Below are 21,440 nucleotides of genomic sequence, written 5' to 3'. Positions count from 1 at the left end.
GTAGTGTGCATGCCAGTTTCTGGAAGCTTTGACATCCTCCACGTGGTCTCCTCCCCTCTCCTGGCACTCCCTTCCCCCCGTCCCAGCGCACAGTAAAACAACATACACTGTGTGTGTGGCTGTGTCGGAACGGCAGAGGTTAAAGACGTGCAAGCTTTAGCCACTCCCTTAGCCTACAAAGATTTTCTTTTTTTATCTCTTTATCTCCTCCTCCTCTAGTTTCCCTTGTTCTCTCTCACCCTCGCGTTCACTCGCTCGCCCTGGCTTTTGTGTGAGCAGACGTATGTGTGCAGCGCTGTCCAGGAAAGAAAGAATGTGTGTATGAGACAGAAAAGAGAGACACAGACTTCAAAGAGACAGACAGACAGACAAGAAAGGAAGACACGAGGACAAGCGGACGAGCAGCAGTGAAGATTGCAGACATATGCGCGAGCGGAGAATGGAAGACAGTACGACAGGTTTAGCTCCAGTGTGCAACTCTACGGCCACGCTGAACCACCACTGCACCGGTAAAGCAGCGCTGCGGGATTGTGGGGAGAGCTGTGTGTGTGTGAGACTGATGCATGTGTGTCTGCGCGCGCAGTGTATTAGTATGAGTCTTCCTTTTTGTCATTTGGAGGTTCCCTTCTGCACACCACACAGAGAGGAAGTGTGTGTAATGCTTTAACCTCACTACATTGATGCAACTCAGCCATTTATGTGTGTGTTTCGTGAGTAAAGCAGTTTATTTGAATGCTGGTCACCACACCGATAGAGAGCTTTGTGTGGTTATTGTCTTAGAAGTAAAGGTTCTTTATTGGCCTCAATGAATTCACAAAGAACCTTTACCATCCAAGGAACCTTTTCATTCCACAAAAGATTATTTACAGTGGACAAAGGTTCTAATCTTGAGATTATTAAAATGTTCTTTACACTAAGAAAAAATTTTTATTTTAAGAACTGTTCACTGAAAGGTTCTTTAGGGAACCAAAACTGGTTCTTCTACGGCATCGCTGTGAAAACCCCCTTTTGGAATCTTTATTTTTAAGAGTGTACTGTAGATGTTAACCATAATTTAATATTTATGATGGCTTGACAAATCTGACATAGATTTCCAGCAAAAATGCTAATTTGCTGTATCTTTTCTTACTCATTTAACTTAAGAGTATTCCCACAGCAGACGATTCCACATTGCAAAAAAACTGTAGACTTAAATTGACTTTTTCTCATTGTTTAAACTCAATGCAACAAACTTAGCACAGAACTTTATGCTTTTGAGTTATGCTTTTTCTTTTATTTTTTTAAACCATTAAACTTGCACATTAATTTACATTGTTAGCAGATCCTTGGACTTTTGTTGAGGAAATAGGTACACTGGAGGATTTCTCATTTAAGAGTTTTGTTAGAAATGAAATATGTTGAAAACAGCATTCTAAATGTAAAATAGTGATTCATATTTATAGCTGTCTCAGTTTGGTGTGATATTTCAGGTTTATACTATCATTTAAGTAAATTCACATTTGGGGTCAGATTTTATTCATAAATCTATTCATTTATAAAGTGACATTAATTTAAGACATTTGCAATGTTACAAAATATTTATATTTTAAGTAAATGGATTACAATTCCCACAAAAACTTTAAGAAGCAGTTTTTTTACAGAGATGTTTCTTGAGCAGTAAATCAGCATATTAGAATGATTTCAGAGAATTCAGCTTTGCATCACAGCATGTATCTCTGTCTGTCTTATTCTCTTCTGTCTATATGGTCTATATAACCTTCAATCCTCAAGGATTTTAAAAGCTTTTTGATCTTCCAGATAAGGCTTTCTCAAGTCAGCATTCAAGGATTATCTTGACACGCTGTCTTTTTCTATGTTTTTTTTCTTGTGTGCGTATGTGTAATGCTTGTATCTGTGTCTTGTGGCTTTTTCTTGGGATGCCACGTCTGTACAGTCTGTTTGTGGTGTCTCATTCATGGTGAACTGGCTTGGGGCAATATAAGCAAATCTCTTTGTAAGTGTGTGTTTAAAAGTGTGTGTGTGTGTGTGTGTGTGTGTGTGTGAGACTCGTTAGGGTTAGAGTATTAATGCTGAGGATGTGAAAAAGAAATACTCAGGTTCAGTGGCTGAATTTGGGCAGAATACTGCCTCTGGTCAGGGTGTTTCTCCTTTCATTGTAATAAATGCTGGTTAAGAAACAATAAAAAAGTGAATGATTAACTAATGTGTGTGTGAGTGTTTTTGCTCACACCATTTGTGAATCTACCTGTAGTATGTGTTCAGCTGGTGTTCGGATTGTGTTTGTATTTTTGCAGATGGTACACAAGCTTTTCTGTTTACTTCCTTCTGTCTCACTTTTCCTTCTTAGTTCTCTTCTTTAACGAAAGCTGAAGTGTCTGATATTGTTTTAAAAATGGTAAAACACTTTCTCCCATCTGGGTTTGTATGCAGAGACAACTGTAAGTAAGCCATTACAGGTTTATTTCCTCTAAGTGTAAACAATGTGTCTCTGTGTCGCTTTCAATACATTGCTCTGTTTGTTTAAGCATCCAGACCAGCCCTGCACAACAAAGGCTCGACCAATAGCGTGAGTGTGGGGTTTGTCTCACCAATGGTATATGATGGAAACCTGTTTGAAAACATTATTTTTGCAGTTCTGTTAGTGTTGCAGAAAAAGGGGTCATAAAGGGGTCATATGATGCGATTTCAAGTTTTTTTCTCTTTGCAGTGTTACAAGCTGTTTGTGAATACATAAGATCCCTAAAGATTTGCATAACACCGCCCAAATGTTGACGCAAAGAAGGAAGGCGTAACTTTATTGTTGTTGCCACCACCAAGGCAACCATGTTGTGGAGACACTGTGCGTTTCATTGCAAAAGTGAAAATACTTTGTTTGGCCTTCCAAAAGAGGACACGACTAGAAATCATTGGTTTAGTTGTATTCACAACACTATTCTCGAACCGTTCAAATATTCATGTGTACAACTAGAGTTCCACGATTTATTGAATGCGAATAATCATGATTTTCATGCGCATTTTGTCAGTAAAGCCGCTTCTGTGATTAGCGATAAATCTCCATCAACTGCTTTCAGGTGTAGCAGCATTTGCTACACAGAGTCTTAGTTCACTGACATGCAATGCAAAACTGCGTTCATAAGCGCAGACGATTTAGGATTTTTAAATCGAAGAAATCATTCGCGATAATGACAGCTGTTTGCGTATCTTCTCAATGAACTATAGAAATGCTGCTCCATCTGAGAGCATGTGAAAATCCCACATTTAATAACGTTTTTACTCCGTCATTTAAGTTCACTTAATGTCAGTCGAGTGTTTAAAATAAATCCTTCTGTGAGATTATATGGCTTCTTAAAATGAATAATTAATGATTCCGAGATTTCATTGTATTCTAAGCAGTAATAATCGCTGTTGATTAGCATTTTATTATAGATGTACTTATGATGATTTGTTTGTCGTTTCTCTGATCACAAATGCAGATGGTTTTATGTGTAAAAATACAGTACAAATCATTATAATCTGTAATTATGTCCTCACTGGACAGAATTAATGCCTAGTTTGTAATGGGTTTTAATATTTTTGTCTAGGCACTCAGGGAAATGGCATCACAGTGTAGTAAGGGGCGTAACATTTGAGTCACATGCTTGAGATATTCGCCCAATCACAATGCAACGGATAGCTGGCCAATCAGAGCACACCTCTGATCCACTGATTTTCAGAACGATGAGCTTTGTAGAAATCGTTGTGTTTCAGAAAGGCGGGGATTTGAGGAGAAACAATATTGTACAATATGTGGAAAATAATGTTTTTTAACCTTAAACACATAAACACTTTCCATTAAACCAAATACACAAAATGTAATGAAAAGATGAAAAGATATCTCTCTTTCTCTGTCTAATATAAATTTGTAACTTTTCACATCATTTATAAGCAAGCTGACAAACAGCACAGTTGGACCGACCATCTACTGTATATAGACTTTTATGGTTGTATGTACAGCTCATGGCTGTGCAATATTTAAAAATACATATATATTAAAATGTACAAATCATAACATGCATATTGTGATAACTTAGTCGCTGAATATTTGCTTAATACTGATTTTAATACTTCAAAAAGTTAGGAAAAGTCCAAATTTTTAATTCAACAAAAAAGTCAGAGAAGACTCGTCATCCAGCTGTGTAAATATAAATTTAATTATTACGTGATTAAATAAACAAACAAACTTTATTTGTACAAATGAGTACGTCCCAACAATGAGGTTTCACGAGACTCCACTCACTTTTGAGGACACTTTCTTTTTTTTTTTTTGTCCTCAAAATACAGTTAGGTAGCTACACGTGTATACACACACGTTCTATTACAACCGTCTGCTTGTATTTGGCGCTGGAGTTGAAGTACTGTACGTTAGGAGAGATTCCAGCTGAGAGAATCTCTCAGACAACTTTCACAGATGGACAACTGCTGTGTGTGTGTTTGTGTAGGACATGTTAGTGTGTTTAAGTTTATCTAGCACTCAGAGGTTAGTTCGAAATTGTACAATAGATATCTAAACTTTGTGAATGTGTGAATAGAAACTTCTAGCTTTTCCACTTATGTTTGCCTGGACGTCTGCACAGATATAAATATCTATACATATATGTATACCATGAGGAAATCATCTTTGGATGCTAACAAAATATCACCAGAAATCTACCATGGTATAACCACTAGGTTTTTGGCCACAGTACCATGTATTTTTGCACATCCATTCCATAGATGGTGATTCTGAAGCTTTCTTTAAAGGACTTTGAAGTACGGTGGCATTCTGAATATGCTATTACCATCTGATACCATGATTGTGACGTGATTCTTCCTGATTCTTTTGATACAATGCTGATAGTGATATCTTGAGGCCAGGGTGTCTGAAGGCCAGTGCTGTATTGATATTAGTATTAAACAGTTTAGTGACGGCAAATAGGACGATGTATACCTGTTAAGTAACACAGGGTAAATCAATGTGTGGTTTTATAGAACGGATGTGGCGTTCTTTGTGCAATTCTGTGATAATCCTGCTAATTCATTAGCAAATGTGCTGCTGTGTAAACCCTGTCTTCAATTTTCTCAGTGCAGGTTGCACAGTTTAATGTCTTTAAACAAACATGTCACCACACGAGTTAAACAATTTAAAGCCACTGTGAGGCAGTAAGCTGGAATCTGCAGCACAATAATTAGCACTTCAGGGAGACAAACATTTTATTATTTCCGTGCACAGACCTTCATTATTGGGCACATGTTGGCTGTGTTTACAATGGAATGCTATGTACTGCATACTGTGCAGTGTGCACTGTTCATTGCCTACTATTCTTTTTTTTAATACTAAGTGTAACAGTATGTACTGTATTATGCTGAATTGTTCAGGTGTTTTTTTGTTTTTATTTAATTTAATTTTTATTTTTTTAGAAAATGTAAACAATACTATGTCATGCTGAAGTGACAAATTACATCATGAATAATAAAAAATGAATAATAAAAATGAATAATAATAAATAATAATAAACGTGCATATAAATATAACTATGTACATTTTAAAACAAGTATAATAGTATTAGGGATTAGCAATGGGCTTAAAAATTATCACAATATTTCTAGTATTTATTTCCAATTACAATTTTAATCCTGTTTCTTTAGAGAAAAGTATTATCTTTTCTATTTTTTACCCAAAATAGGGTTTTGTGAGCATTGCTGAGTAGCCTACACACGTAATGCATTGACTGTTTAATTCATCCTGGAAGCCGGAGGGCATCCTTGTGCAGAAACTCCACATGCATAGCAGAAGTAATACTACTGACAACGCTCCAGGAAATACCTAATATGGACAAAGGTATCCAGTTATCGCTGAATAAGACGCACAATGGAGATTTTAGCTGATGAAACTTGAAGACAATAAACATACAATTGCACAGAATATATGGTTTATCTGTGTTCTTCAAGCATTCTTGGGTATTTTTTACAAGGAAAGTATGTTTATAATGCAATGACCGATGAATACAATCAGTTAAATGGTTTAAAAAGTCATTTCTTTATTTATTTTCAGTAATCTATCAAAATATTTAAAAAGGTTTGCTGCATTTTTAAAATAGGCTACGTTACATAAAAAAAGTTTTTTAGAGAGAAAATTATATTAATAAGTTGCATTTTATTATTTCATTCAGAAATAGGCGTAATGCCGACACAAAATGTTTACAAATATTATAATAAACACTGTAAACATAGCTATGCTTTTTTAGTTCCCCTCACTCCACAACAAATCCTTTCAATTAACAGTAGTCTATTTAAAAAAGAACAAGAATAAAAAATAGCCTATAAGAAATTATAGCTACATAAACATATCCTTTCTAATTTAATTCAATTCTAATTTAAAATAATCCTGTCGGCTAACAGGTAGAGTAATAATCGGATAACGAACGTTGGTTGTCAGTGAGAAAAAAGAACCGAAACGAACATCCCTACCCTTGATGTAAAACTACATGTTTTATTTAATTGAATTGCATTTAATTTAAATTTAACTGCATTTTTTTCAAATGCCCCAATTGCTGAAGGGTCTGAACAACTTTTTTGTACAAGTTCAAGTTGCACTGTTATATCGCAATATATTGTAGAATGTCACAATATATTTAAAATCGCTTCTGGATTTGTTAGTCACATGGAAATGTTATAATATCAAGTTAAGCACATATTATCAAGTTAAGCACATTGAACTGTGGGATACAGTATAACATTACGGTGTATACTGCTATCTGGGTATTGCATACAGTAAGTTGCATAGTATGCTTAGTAAAATGCTTACTGCAAGAATTGGTATGGTAGTACAGTAGTTGTTCCAAACAGCTAGTGGTTATTTGGTGGATCTCTGTGCTGCCTTTGTATTAGTGGATTAGTGAATTAGTTTAACCAGAGTCTGTTTTGTCTTTTAAACATCAGCACAGCTCAAACTGTCCATTATATAAGAAGGAGAAAAGGTGGTGAAAATAAGTACCACTTACTATCTAATCCCACATATGCCCCACAGATGTTTTAGTGCGTGTGTGTGTGGTTTTGTGTGAGGAAGAGTATGTGTGTATCTTGTGTGTCAAGCCCCGGGACATTACAATGAATCATTAACATGAAGATTCAGTGCCGTGTAGTTAATCGTGTCTGTTACATGCATGCTGGCCTGCTGAAGGCAGAGGAATCTCATTCATAAAGCTGCACTGAGCCACTCTCACTGCAGTCTTAATATTCTGTTAGAGTTGTTGTGTCATCTTTTATGACTTTCTTCACAAAATCACAACAGGAGATAAAAAGCAGAGTACATGATTCATTGTATTGACAGCAAAGCAATTGTAAAGATGATGAATATTCAAGCTCTCCTGAACAGTCTAGTGTGGAAGCTCATCACCTTGAGATGAGGACAGAGCGCAAGTGTCTTCCTCCCTAGTCTCTAATATGCAACTGAGCTTTCATTTCTGTGACACATGTAAGAGTATGTAATCCCCTGTGTGTGGATATGCTGAATTATAATGTTTAATTCATATTGCTTGCATGCAACAATGATTCCCGGTCTCAAGAGGCTGTCTGAGCAAGTCTGTGTAACTGGTACTTCTATAAAAGGACTATAACCCTACAAAAGTGTGACTTTAATTTATAAATAGTGTTGATTTTTATTTTTATTTTAGTTTTTTCCTTGGGCAAATAAATAGGAATCCTTCAGCAGGTAGCTTCATGGCGATGACTTTTATAAGGGCAAACACCACTCACTCATCAGTGTTCTAGTTAGGATTATAAATATCTCCTGTTAGCATAAGTTTCGGGTTCAATGTGTAGTGTGAATCTTTGCATGTTAACCGAGAGTTGAGAGATGCATCACGGCTTGAAAGCAGAGTGTCAATTTATTTCAGAATTTTTGCTCTTATCTCCCACATCTTTGAGGTCACTTCCTGTATGAGCTCACCTCTGCAAAATGACTCAAAGCAGTATTACAGAGGCCTTGCACAGCTTCCCTTTTGTGGCTTTCCCTGCCTTTCACAGTCACATGTTGAACAATTACCATACTGCAAATGCAAAAATATTAAAAAAAAACATGGTATTATACTGTAGCAGTCCTTTTTTTTAAATAAAGTTTGGACCATGGTATTGCAAAGTGTATTTTCAGTTACTTTTAACAATACTATGCTTAAAAAAAGGCTGTGGTAATACTGTTTTCGGACTGTTTTTGGATGATTTGTACAATCGCTTACATAGTACTACAATATATTACATCGTTCCATAGTACTACAATTACTTTTTAAAACAAATTGTATATAGTACTATTGTGGTTTTTGGAGTATCACTGTTTTCTCAAAAGTACCACAGTACAAAATAGTTCATTTTACAGACCTGTTCTACATAGACAGGGCCAGGGGATAGTGGCCTTCAGCTCTTCTGCATTGTTGGGTCTGGCATATCGCATCTTCCTCTTCCTCCCAATTCCCCATAGATTTTCGGTGGGGTTAAGGTCAGGCGAGTTTGCTGGCCAATTAAGAACAGGGATACCGTGGTCCTTAAACCAGGTACTGGTATCTTTAGCACTGTGTGCAGGTGCCAAGTCCTGTTGGAAAATGAAATCTGCATCTCCATAATGTTGGTCAGCAGCAGGAAGCATGAAGTGCTCTAAAACTTCCTGGTATACGGCTGTGTTAACCTTGGACCTCAGAAAACACAGTGGACAAACACCAGCAGATGACATGGCACCCCAAACCATCACTGACTGTGGAAACTTTACACTGGACCTCAAGCAACGTGGATTGTGTCCCTCTCCTCTCTTCCTCCAGACTCTGGGACCCTGATATCCAAACGAAATGCAAAATGTACTTTCATCAGGGAACAAAACTGGATCACTCAGCAGCAGTTGAGGCCTTTTTGAAGCGAGACACTTCTGACGCTGTCTGTTGTTCATGAGTAGCTTGACACAAGCAATGCGACAGCTGAAACCCATGTCTGGCATATGTAGTGGTTCTTGAAGCACTGACTCCAGCTGCAGTCCACTCTTTGTGAATCTCCCCCTCATTTCTGAATGGGTTTTGTTTCACAATCCTCTCCAGGGTGTGGTTATCCCTATTGCTTGTACACTTTTTTTCATCCACATCTTCCTTCCCTTTGCCTCTCTATTAATGTGCTTGGACACAGCTCTGTGAACAGCCAGCCTCTTTTGCATTGACCTTTTGTGTCTTGCCCTCCTTGTGCAAGGTGTCAATGGTCGTCATTTGAACAACTGTCAAGTCAGCAGTCTTCCCCATGATTGTGTAGCCTACAGAACTATACTGAGATTAGATTAGAGTGTGGCACCAGGTGTCTTCAATATTGAACCTTTTCACAATATTCAAATTTTCTGAGATACTGAATTTGGGATTTTCCTTAGTTGTCAGTTTTAAACATTTAAACATTTGAAATATATCAGTCTGTGTCTAATGAATTAATATAATATTCGAGTTTCACTTTTTGAATGGTATTAGTAAAATAAATCAACTTCTAATTATATGACCAGCACCTGTGTATATATGTGCTTAATACAGTAAGTGCATTATCTAAGTAATAACTAGGTATTAACCTAGTATATACCCCTAAACCTAACCTTAAATAAACTCACTATTTAACTTTCCTGAGGAAGTACAATGAAAGTGGTTGTGTAAAATAAAGCGCAACCAAAAAATATATCATTATAGTACGATGGTACTGTGTGCTAAAAGAATATGGTACATGTCTAATAAAACATGATAAATCTATAGTACTTTTTGCAAGCATTCAGGTCCATTTAATTATGGAATGCACGTGTGAGAGTATAATAACCCTACTTCAGTTAAATGTTTTGTTCTCTAAACCATATAAGACTCTCACACAGACATAACCAGTTTAGACATGTGCAGCCTTTTGCTCTACTCCAGTTTACAAGTGTGCTGAGTGTTTTAATGATCTCCTAACCCCCGGCAGCGTGACTTGATTATTTTCCTTGCCAGGTACACAAGAGATATCTCTGCTGCCTCATGAAGGTCAAGTCCAACCCCGTTTTGTGTGCAGCCAGTCAATGCTTCCGTCTATCCCTTATCTTGTACTCCGGAAGCTCACAGCTAAACACCATGACAGATTATCAGAGCTATCTGTTAACATGAAGTGTTGCAAATGATGAACATTAAAAAGACACATCAATCAATGCTAGCGAATGTTGTGTTTGTGTGCGACTGGAGCCTGAATGCAGCTGATTGCACCACTGAGTCTTATCTCAGCTGTGTATCTGCCATCTAATCCTGAGGACTTCCTCCATAGACCTCCAGTCAAAATGAAGCATGCCAAAAACAAGTCTTACGAGCATCCAGTCTGGCCACGTGCCATGAGATTGTGCGCATGAGCGTATGTTGGGCTCTGGTCCGAGTCTGGGTGGTTTGCGTATCTTCTATGCAAGATAAATTGGTTTTATTCTGAGGTTATGTGTGTTAGGTTGGAGGTGTGTGTGCATTTAAGTGTACGTGCTCAAGGGGTGGGGGAGAAAACTAAGGAATGTGACGAGCTATTGTGAAATATGACATGTGCGTAGGCCTTCCTTCCTCTTAGCCCACAAGGAATCATGGGTAGAAATTTGGAAGAGGCCAAATTTATCTGCATTTTAGGTGTATCCCAATCTGGAGTAACGTCACACCATTGATATATATTCAGGGGGAGGTTACCTGGGGATACTCCGTCACCTTCCAACCCTCTCTTTGTCTTTCTGTTTAGTGTGCTCCCTCTGCCCTTGGTTTTTCCATACACTCTGCCAGTATCAAACAACCTCCCAAAGCGATTTCCTCTCAAAGAAATGCATTGTATTATAAACGTTTGCCCTCTCCATGTTTCCGTGGTCTGCTGAGATAAGACGGTTTGAGAGGAAGGACCTGCAGACAGGGAGGAAACCACGGGCAGAGAAAGCAAATGAAATATTGCAGCCGTTTCGCAGCCCTCTAGAGATTGGATTTTATTGGCAACTTCCTGCAACCTTGAAATGTTTGCACTTAGTTTCTTGGTCAAGTTTTGACTATAAAACAGTGTAGCGTTGTTGGTGTGTATTGGCTTGTGTCTGGTGTAGCCTATATATTCACCCCAGTGGAGTCTTTTGTGGTGACTATATATGTTCACGTGTGTCCAGGTTCCTTAATTCACCGACTTTTATTCATTGAAGGATAACGTGCATCATATTATTAAAAGTTTTACAGGCAAAAAAAAAGCTCTGTTCTGTATTGTCAACTGTGTAGCGTTGTATGAAACACAGCTCACACAGAAGTCAATTTCAAAACAAGCAGCTTTCTGTTAGTCCTGTTGCAATTCACTTATGTGAATAGAAATGACAAAATCAGAAAAAACCTTTCTTCCATGTAAACTTTGCATTTGCTTGCAAAAGCATTGGAATGTATAAAGAATTTACTCCCAAAACACATTAATTTCCATCATCAGTTTCGATTATTTTCTCGGGGGAATGCAAAACTTTGTGAGAAAGTAACAATCTTGCTTAAAGTAATAGTTCTACCAGAAAGACTCGGGAGATAGAGGAATGTACGAAGCATACATTTATTGACAGCTCAGCGAGCACAATTATACATTTCTTTGGCGGAAGGCCCCGTCCATGGTTCGTAATCCGAGGGTAGCGAATCTGCATTTCCTGCCTGAAGACGAAGGCAGGGGCGCAGCAGACCCCCCCTGGAAGGTAAGGACAGGACCATCCTGGTGGTGGTGGGGAGGGTGGAGGTTGTTGTCGCGTTGGCATCTGCGAACTCAAACATGTGTAAGTACGATCTTTTATACAGGAGTATAAAGACGTGATTGGATAATGATGAAGGTAATTAGTGACGAAGTGATTGAGTCTTCCTGGCAGAACTTAGGCTAAAGCTTCCATTTCACCCAAAGATGAAAATTACTCCATGATTTACTCACCCTCAAGCTATCCTAGCTGCATATTCTTCTTCCCAGCCACTTTCCTGAACACACTTACCTGTTCACCAGTTAGTGGAAGCTAGAGAGATTACAGTTAGTAAATGTTTAAATATGGATATTTTTCTTATACAAATGCATTAGTTCACTTTAGGAGGCCTTTATTAACCCCCAAAGCCATGTAGAGTACTTTTTAGGATGGATGGATGGATGGATGCATTTTTTTTTTTGGGGGGGGGGGGGGTTAATATCTCAACCCCCATTCACTGCCATTATAAAGCTTGGAAGAGCCAGGACTATTTTTAATATATCTCTGATTGTATTCGTCTGAAAAAAGAAAGTCATTTATAGTACACCTAGTAAATTGTGAGGTATTTTTTTTTTTTTTTTTTTTTTTTTTTTTGAGTGAACTGTACTGTTCCCACTTTGTAGCATTAGATTTGCATTGTCAATCCTGTGAAGGAGCTACTCCATATTATTGCCTCAGGTTTGATCCTCTACACAAGAATTATTCAAACTATAAGCGCTATGTTTGGCTGCTTTGCCTCAGAAAGAGCCTAATTTATAGAAAGCCTTGGTGTTCACTCTGTTACTGGCTTTGAGATCTGATGTAGATCTGAAGAGAGTAATTCACTAATAATTCTGCTTCCTGATTACATTGTTTATTTGCACATGTTATCTTCAATCTAGCATCACTACAGGAAATGCAAATGGAGGTAATGTTATGAACACAACCACAAAAGTATTGCCCAATCATTTAAGGATTTACTGTTGCCGTAATCAATCAAAAAGCACATAATTTGAACATCAAATTCAGTCTTACCCCCAGCTTCTCATGGGTGATATAACGTCAGATATTCACCCCTGATTATTCTTTGAAATGCTTCCATAATCTGGACTTCAGATGTCAAGACTTTAAAAAAGAAATAAAGCAAACAGCACAGAAGGTGATTCATTTTTAATGATAGTATTCGTGATTCACCAAGGCAGGAATGAAAGGTTTGATATGCTACTCTGAGAGACTAAGTATCGATCAATAGTTTTGCGCTCACTTGGCGTCTCTGACCCACAACAGACGATGGCTTGGACAGCATCAGGAGGTTGATTGTGGTTGAATCGTTTCGCTCTCCATTGCTGCGATTTGCCAGATTGGACCAACTGATCTTTGTGTTAAGGGATAACGGTAAAGTGTGTTAGCTCAGCTATTGGCCCAGTATCTAGCTAATGTACTTGGCTTCATGTCTAATAATGGACTCTGGGTTAGAGTGCACAGAGGGTCCCATTGTTGGCTTGTTTGACTTGTTTTGTTTGGTTATTTAACCACTGGCTTCCTGTTAGTAGGTTGTGGGTTGGTCTGTGTGAGTGGGTGCCAGGGCATTCCTGAACCTCCTCCCCATCTCCACACAGAGCTCCGCAATGACCCAAAAACTGCAGGGACCCTTATCATTAGCGCTGTGTAGGAAATTAGTCGATTTTTCAAGAGCTGGATGTGTGGTGTGGTAATAAGCTTCTTGTATTTGTGCCCATGTGTTTTGTTTGTGAATTCTGTGTGGGTGAGTTTGTGAGTACTTCCAGTGATTTATTAGTGGTGTAAAAATGTCCCATGGTTTGGTTTCAAGCTTGGATCTGAGATGTGTTGGTGTGTGAGAGTTTGAGTTGTTATATGGTATTTTATGCCCCTTAAGCTAGCTAACCGCAGCTCAGAATGCAGGGCCTCTTTGATCAGGGAAGCAGTCCAGCAATCAAAATCCCAACCACAGTAACGCCTGGCAGCTGACTGCAGCGCTGCAGAACAATCCAATACCCCCCATCCAGAACCCAACACTGCAGCACCAGTAATACTGCTAACCTTCTGAAAATCTCCTCTTATGTCGTTACAAAAACTTTATTGCTTCTGTGAAAAATAGAAGAAGATAATTTAAGAAAAGTCACAATTTTGTCAATACACAAAGTCAAAACTGTTTGGTTTGCCAGCATTCTTCCTATATATATATATATATATATATATATATATATATATATATATATATATATATATATATATATATATATATATATATATATATGTAAAGTACGACTTTATCAAAAGTGAAATATTAACATGGTATCTGTATTATTTTTTTCATTTTTTCAGACAAAACAAAAACACAGTTTATTAAAGGGATAGTTCACCCAAAAGTAAGCCATGATGAAATTAACCACTGATGTCACATGGACTATTTAAACTTTTTGAACGTGTCAGTTGCATTGCTGTCTGGAAGATCAGAAAGCTCTCGGATTTCATCAAAAATATCGTGAAAATATCTATTTGTGTTCTGAAAAAGAACCCAAATCTCTTATGGGTTTGGATCAACATGTGGGTGAGTAATTAATGACAAAAGTTTCATTTTTTAGGTGAACTATCCCTTTAAGCCTAGCTCACACTAGAGGACCGACTCTTCTGGTTCTGTCGTGTTTGACTGCTAGTTCATGTCTGTTAGCTTTGAGGGTGTATGTAAGTGCTACTGTACTACTCAAAAGGGATACAATTCACGTTTAACAAATATTTGCTTCTAAAATACTATTTAAATAACATCTTCAATAAAATGTTCTATGTTTTTGCAACATCAAATATCGATGAAATGACAACTGTTTATAAAAAGTATAAAACCTGTTCTGAAATCCAGCCTACCTGTGTTTAGATGCTTTCATTATCTCTGACATGTAAAAGAGCATGAATAGCAGCAGCCAATGCAATTGCTTGAGGAAAGAGCCAAGACTTAATGCATAAAATGGCCTTTGCTTACCACCGATTTCATCTGTAACTGATAAGCTGTGCTTCCCACGTCCCTTACTGTCTCATTCATATTTTTTTTGCCTCTTTTCTTCTTATTCTGTTTTGTGTATAAACAGCCCCAAGCCCAATCATTGAGAATCAATGTTGTTTGTCGACGTTAGTGGTGTCTGGTGCTTTTCAAGATTGGAAAAAGCACAGATGTCACTTATCAATGGGAAATGTGCTTTGAAGAAGGGCTACAGTGGTGCTCTATATGAACAGTGTGTCCACTAATGATCTATGAATATATTCATGTAGACAGCAGAGAGCTGTTTTGAATTAATGCTACAGTATGAGAGTTATGTGGAATGGTTTATGCTTTTATCGCCGAAATAATTCTAGATAAAAGGGATTTTTGAGAGAAGTTTGGAATTAATACGATTTTGTTCTTGTTTTCGAAAGAAGTCTCTTAGGTTCACAAAGACTACAATTATTTGATAAAAAAAATACAGTAAAAACAATAAAATTGTGAAATATTATTACAATTTAAAATAACTATTATATTTTAAAACGTAATTTATTTCTGTGATATTAAAGCTACATTTTCAGTCATCATTACTCAGTCTTCAGTGTCACATGGAACTGTAGTGTATGTAAAATTGCATTGTGATTTTATATATATGTATAAATAAAATGTATTGCTGCAGGAGCTACATATACACACACACACACACACACACATATTGTGCATCTGTACTATATGATGAGAAAGTCATCTTTGTCTCTCTTTCTCTGGCAGATGACAGTATTTCTGCCGCGAGCACATCAGATGTGCAGGACCGCCTGTCGTCTCTGGAGCTGCGGGTGCAGCAGCAGGAGGATGAGCTGACGGTGATGAAGGCCGCGCTGGCAGACGTACTCAGACGTCTGGCTCAGTCGGAGGACTCCGCAGCCACTGCCAAAAAACAGCAAAGCAGCAAAGGTAACCTAGCACTGCCGTGTGTGTGTGCATCTTTGCCTCTAGTGATCCTCGCACTGTTTACATGCAGGAAGTGTAGGAGCGCGGCCAGACCAGGATCTGTTAACAGTTTCAATCTAGCCTTGACCCACGGCGCTGAACGTTTCCATTTGAACAGCAGCTGTGTGTGTGTGTGTGTGTGTGAACGTGTGATCTTGGGGGCTGCTTAAGGGAAGGCATTTAAATGTTTGACCATTAAAACTGACTTCACTTTGTTCTCCGTTTAACACACCGTATAAAACACACTGGCTGCCTCATGCCCTGTTTCTCTCGCTCTCACGCACACACGTATACAACGTGTGTATATTTAAACTTTATGCAGCTTAAAGTTTTTTGATGTTAAAATACTTTAGTCCTTTCCTGGTTTAATATGTAAAGACTAAGGATGACTTACGAGAGTGTAAACAGTGTGGCGCTGACAAAATATTGCTCTGTTTGTTTGAGTGGCCCATATTAATCTACTATTAAACACAGGTTTTTAGAAATATTGAGAGAAACAATAAATGTTTCTTGTTCCATTGATGTTTAGGAAAGTAGTAGGGCAGTACACAATCACATTTTGTGTAAAATAACAATTTTTAGTGTTTAAAGTAAAGAATGACAAGTCAAGTGCATTGAATTGCATTTTTGGATGCAATCTTATATAGTATTCCTTGCTGTATATTGCATGTAATGGAAAATATAGCTAGTCATTCAGGTATTCTTTGAACAAGGAATTTGTTCATACTGTGACATTTGGGCTATTACAAAGCAAATCAAATCCGTATCAGTAAAATTCATTTTGCAATGCAGAGGAAACACAGAAGCTGCATCTGAAGTGGCATTTAGATAAATTATTGCAATTACAAATGCATGCATTTATTTTTGATATATTAAACAAAACAACGTTAAATACTGATATTTAATATTATTTAAATAATAAAAGATACTTTGAATGTGAAATTGAAACTACCAGCAAGTCACTTTTAATAAGGGAGTCATTTGCGATGAAGGCAAATAATTTAAACTGGTGATTCATTCAGGAACGAAACGGCATCATGCTGCTCAGAGACGCAAAACAGTGCTGTGACTTTGTTCGGACTTATTTTTATTGTCGAAAAAACTGGAAATTTTATGTTTTTTGCAAAATACTTGATATCATCAAATCGCACATTGTTAGAACAACATTTACGATATTATCGCAGATGAAATATATTGAACACCCCTAATAGTACACTACACTATTAAAGTCTACATTGAAAGGCTGTGCATTCTTCTGGAAGCAAATGCTTAGTTTGCGCGTTAAAACTAAAGTATGCTTTAGACTTTATTTTCAGCAGTATCTGATTTAGCACACATCTTCATTGTCTCTTTAAAATTAAAGATGCGAACAAACACTTGTACTCATGCAAGTTTACATTTATACAATCCTTCTTATTAAAAATTAATAAATAAATAAAAAGGGCTAGTAAATGTATGTGCCTAACGAGAGTGGATGAATAAAGGGGATGAATTACTGTACATATGAGGACAGGAGAGATCTGGAACTGTGTTCTCCTCATCCATTCACTGGCCTCCAGTTTCCCTTTCCCTGTGGGATCTGTGTACGGATGGCAATACTGTTATGTCCCTGTGTGACACCTCCCGCCCATCCACGACCCGACCAAAGGTGCGTCACACTAGACCTCATGTTCCATTCACTCCCATTCACAAGCAATTCTTACCATTTTACAAAGATAGCTGGGTTGGATTTCCCTTTGTATGTCAGATGATAGGCTTTGGAGAAATAGACTTGAGTAATTATACGTATAAGTGTACAGATGTCTCCAATTAGACCAATGGACTGACTAATGAATGTTTTACTCAACACAAGCAATAACAAAGAGCAGTTTCATCCCAATGAAATACTTTACTGCAGAACAGGCCTAGAAAGATTAAAATTAATTATTAAAATTTCGTTGACTTTAGAAGATATTTTCTCAGACTTTTCTGTTTTTGATTTACTAAAAATATTTTTTTTTATATTTCTTTTTATTTTAAGTCTAGTGTGACGCAGCTTAGTGTGTGTGTCCAGACATTTGATCTGCTCTGTGTAAAAGAGCCGGTCATGTGACGGACAAAGTGGGTGCTTGAATCTGCCTTTAAAAACATACAGGGCATGGCCTAGAAATAATTTGACCAAAGGAAAAGATAGCTAGAAACAACAATTCTCAGGCAGTGAGCAATGAAAACAGGGAAAACGAAACCAAGAACCTAAACAAAATAGAAATTCAAGCCCTGAACGGCTATTGCCAGACAAAACCATCAGAAAGAAGGCCAACCACTGACTCAACACAGAACTCAGCTTGGACCGCTACACTGCTCATTCTTTATTATGACCGTTTTCCACATTTCACAGTAATAGACATCAAAACTGGAAGCTAATAGCCAATACAAACCTCAAAATAATGGTATTATTTATTATAAGCATGCAGAGCTTCGTCCTTACTAAAAAGATGTGTCATAAGATGAAGGTCAGATCATCCTTCCTGAATCCATGACTGATTTAATTTATTTTGAAACAAAAATGTATCAGTGTCCGATTGAATCTTCATTATAAACACACTCAAAAAAGTGTGCATTCCTTCCAAAAACTATTTGTTAGATTACATTTGGCATGTCTGCTTTTCAGACTTCATCTGTTTGAATTCAACAATTACTTTGGATCTCAAAATAGCTTCATGATTAAGCTAGTTGAGACTGGATTTCACCAATAAAGAGATTGTGTTAAGCTGTTCCAACCTAACCATGCAGTCAAAATATTTGATCTTTGTTTTATACACTACTGTCTAAAGCTTGGGATCAGAGATTTTAAATAGATAATAATAAGAAATGTGATAAAATATGTGACGCTGAACAGTGGAGTAATGGTGCTGAAAATTCAGCTTTGCCATCATTTAAATGAAAAAGTTATTTTAATTGCAATCATATTTTACAGTATCACTTTTTCAGTTTTCATATTTTATTAAAATAAACGCATACTTTAAGAAATTTATTTTAGGAACATTAAAATTCTTTTGAGCAATGGTGTGTAAAGTAGAAGTTTATTAACATTTAATCTTACTGCTATTAATATAAAAGTAAATTTATAATTTTAAAAAATTATTTACTTTCAAATGGGACAAAACACGCATTTTTTGAGTACTTGCACTTACATTGTGCTGTTTATTAATTTTCATTGTAGATTAAACTAGTCACTACATCTCATTTCTCACATTTTCTTTCCACTGCCCAGATTTACTCACTGCGCCCATTATGACCCATTTTTCTCACTTTTACGCCTCCATTTCTCTTTCATTCTCACCATGCTGATTTGAGTTTCAAGGCTGACTCACTGCTCCTATAACATTCAATCCCCCTATCTATTCCCCCTCATTTCCCATAATCCCCCACACACTAGTATCTTTCCCCAAACTCTCAGTCTTTCCACTCAAGTCCTCGCCCAAACCTCAGTTTATCCTTAATCAGCTGCTCTCTGGACAATATCTGTGAAAGGCCTCAATTCTCGAAGGAAAAGAGAAGCGCTGGTTCCTCGCAAACTGCTTTTCCCAGTTACGGATGAATGCAGTGATTGATTTATTGTTTTTGTGATTAATCTGATCACTCATTTGGCATATCGTGAAATACATTTGAATGGATTTTCACAAGCTGTCTGTTTCAGTAATGCAGGCTGTTGTTGAGGTGGTTTATTGCTGTCTTCTATTATATGAAGTACATTGAATATGATTAAGAATGTCTATATATGTAAATCCAGTAAACTGTCCTGTATTTTGAGCATGAAAGTAATGGTGAATACCAGTGGTTTTGGTGTCTAACAGCTAGTGACAGGCTTATGATGGAAGGCAGATAATTCCTTGCTTTCCTGTTGGAGTGAGGTCACATGAGGACTTCCTGTGCGGCTGTACTGACTAGACACACACACACACACACACACACACACACACACACCCATGCAGTATACACAGGAAGAAGATCATCTCATGCTCAGATGCTTAGTCTCTGTCCACGAAAGCCAGTGGTCTAAACACAGGAGTTAATTAGTTCTTTGATGCAAACAGCGTGATCTGTTGTGACAGTAGTGGCAGCTTCCAGTAAAGTCACCTATTAGTGAGACACAAATCTGAACGATTAAGTTTCCTTAATTATAACAGTATGATGTTGAAAATAAAAGCTTGTGTAGTTTGTTTGACTTTCACTGTTAAACATGTAAAAACGGAATCACAACGTCTGTAATTCGAACGGTTTGAAACCTCTCCTACCCCACGCATGTTTGTTTGTTTATTAAATATTTTGGCTTATTTTCAGCTAGCTGTAATGGGGCCAAAACTTAATATGACACTCTCAAAATATCATTTTAAATTCAAAATGTTTTCAGTGCATCGGAGTTCTGTTCCCAAGAGCCTGAAAGTGCACTTTTCCCTTTGTGTGTGTGTGTGTGTGTGTGTGTGTGGTGCTAATAATCCTGGTAATATGTATAATAATAATCAAAATAATAATACATTTTTTTTTAAAAATCAATACTGTAGTTGTATATTAGTAGTATATTATTTGTATTTATTATTATTATTACTAGCAATACATTTCAATATTGATATTAATTCATATAGGCATTTCATCTGTGGTATTTTTTTAAAGATCTTGTCTTTGCTGTTAGTTTGCACATGTTGAATACAAAAGCTGAAATGGCAATCAGTTGTTTTATTCATTTATTTATTTCAGTGGGCAACAGTATGGTCCATTTGCAAACATACTGTTAGTTTTAATAACTGTTGAATCAGCTGATCATAAAAGTTATTGTTATTACTTTTTTTGTTATTGCAGCCCTAGCAATAAAGACGATGCAGATTTTCCCACAAAATCAGCGTAGACAATATACAAAACTTTTAGTTTCTGCCCGGAGCTGGAGCTGTTTTAATTTAAGAATAAACCTAGAACTAGACCATTAATGTCTTAGATCATTAATGCACACTAAATATTTTTAAACATTCTAATTACATTTTAAAAGAAACATGCGCAAGGGAAATTCTAGATGAATGTGGCATGTAGTTGTTTTGCTTTTTGCTGTGTTTTATCTGGAGAACTGTAGAGAAAGGTTTGCTGAAGCACACATCTCTCAGCAGTCTGTTGAGGTCCGCCACACACAGTGTGTTTTTGTTGTGGGCTAATGGAGCGTGAAACAGAGCCATGTGGTACTGACATCGCATCACCACCTCCTAAGATAATATACACACGCATACGCGTGCCCCGGAGAAAAATGGCTAATCGAATCGACCACGCAAGGCCTGCACAGGCGTCAGTCTCTCTCACAAAGAAAAGGGGTCAAAGTGAAGTGACCGGTGAGCAGCCAAGAACCTAAATCAGACATTTCCACATGCAGGCCATTCAGAGAGAGTTTTAAATAGCATGGCTGATGCAAGCCATTGCAATCATGGCACTGATGTTTAGCGTGAGAACACCATAACAAACTCAACTGGACACCTCCAAAATACTAGTTTAACACGAGTCAGTGCGTCTCCACTAGGGTCCAGACGTCTGAGACTCCTTCTGTTGTTTATACTTTCTCATTTAATTAAAAAGGAAAATAAATCACAGAATGTTTTTTCTTCTCTTTTCATTCTGGTCTGGTCTTCACTATAAATATTACAGACATTATATATATATATATATGTATGTATATTTATATTTGTATGTATATATATTTGT

At 37.2% G+C, this 21,440-nt stretch overlaps 1 protein-coding gene across 4 annotated transcripts in view; it reads left to right on the top strand.

Annotated features, from left to right (window-relative positions):
• The window catches only part of LOC113057239 (echinoderm microtubule-associated protein-like 4), an 83,163-nt gene that overhangs the window by 29,488 nt on the left and 32,235 nt on the right, over positions 1-21,440 (top strand). The window contains exons 1-2 of one of the 4 annotated variants that reach the window (XM_026224479.1): positions 212-509; positions 15,501-15,683. In XM_026224479.1, the coding sequence (XP_026080264.1) occupies positions 425-509; positions 15,501-15,683 (268 nt within the window). In that variant the 5' untranslated portion in view covers positions 212-424. Of the gene's footprint in view, positions 1-211; positions 510-15,500; positions 15,684-21,440 lie in introns of those variants that run through there. The other 3 variants (XM_026224478.1, XM_026224481.1, XM_026224480.1) reach the window with 3 other exon arrangements.

Source organism: Carassius auratus, chromosome 38, assembly GCF_003368295.1.
Source record: "Carassius auratus strain Wakin chromosome 38, ASM336829v1, whole genome shotgun sequence".
Classification (NCBI taxonomy): Eukaryota; Metazoa; Chordata; class Actinopteri; order Cypriniformes; family Cyprinidae; genus Carassius; species Carassius auratus.
The sequence above is the reverse complement of the archived record's forward strand: the minus strand, read 5'-3'. Positions and strand labels throughout refer to the sequence as shown.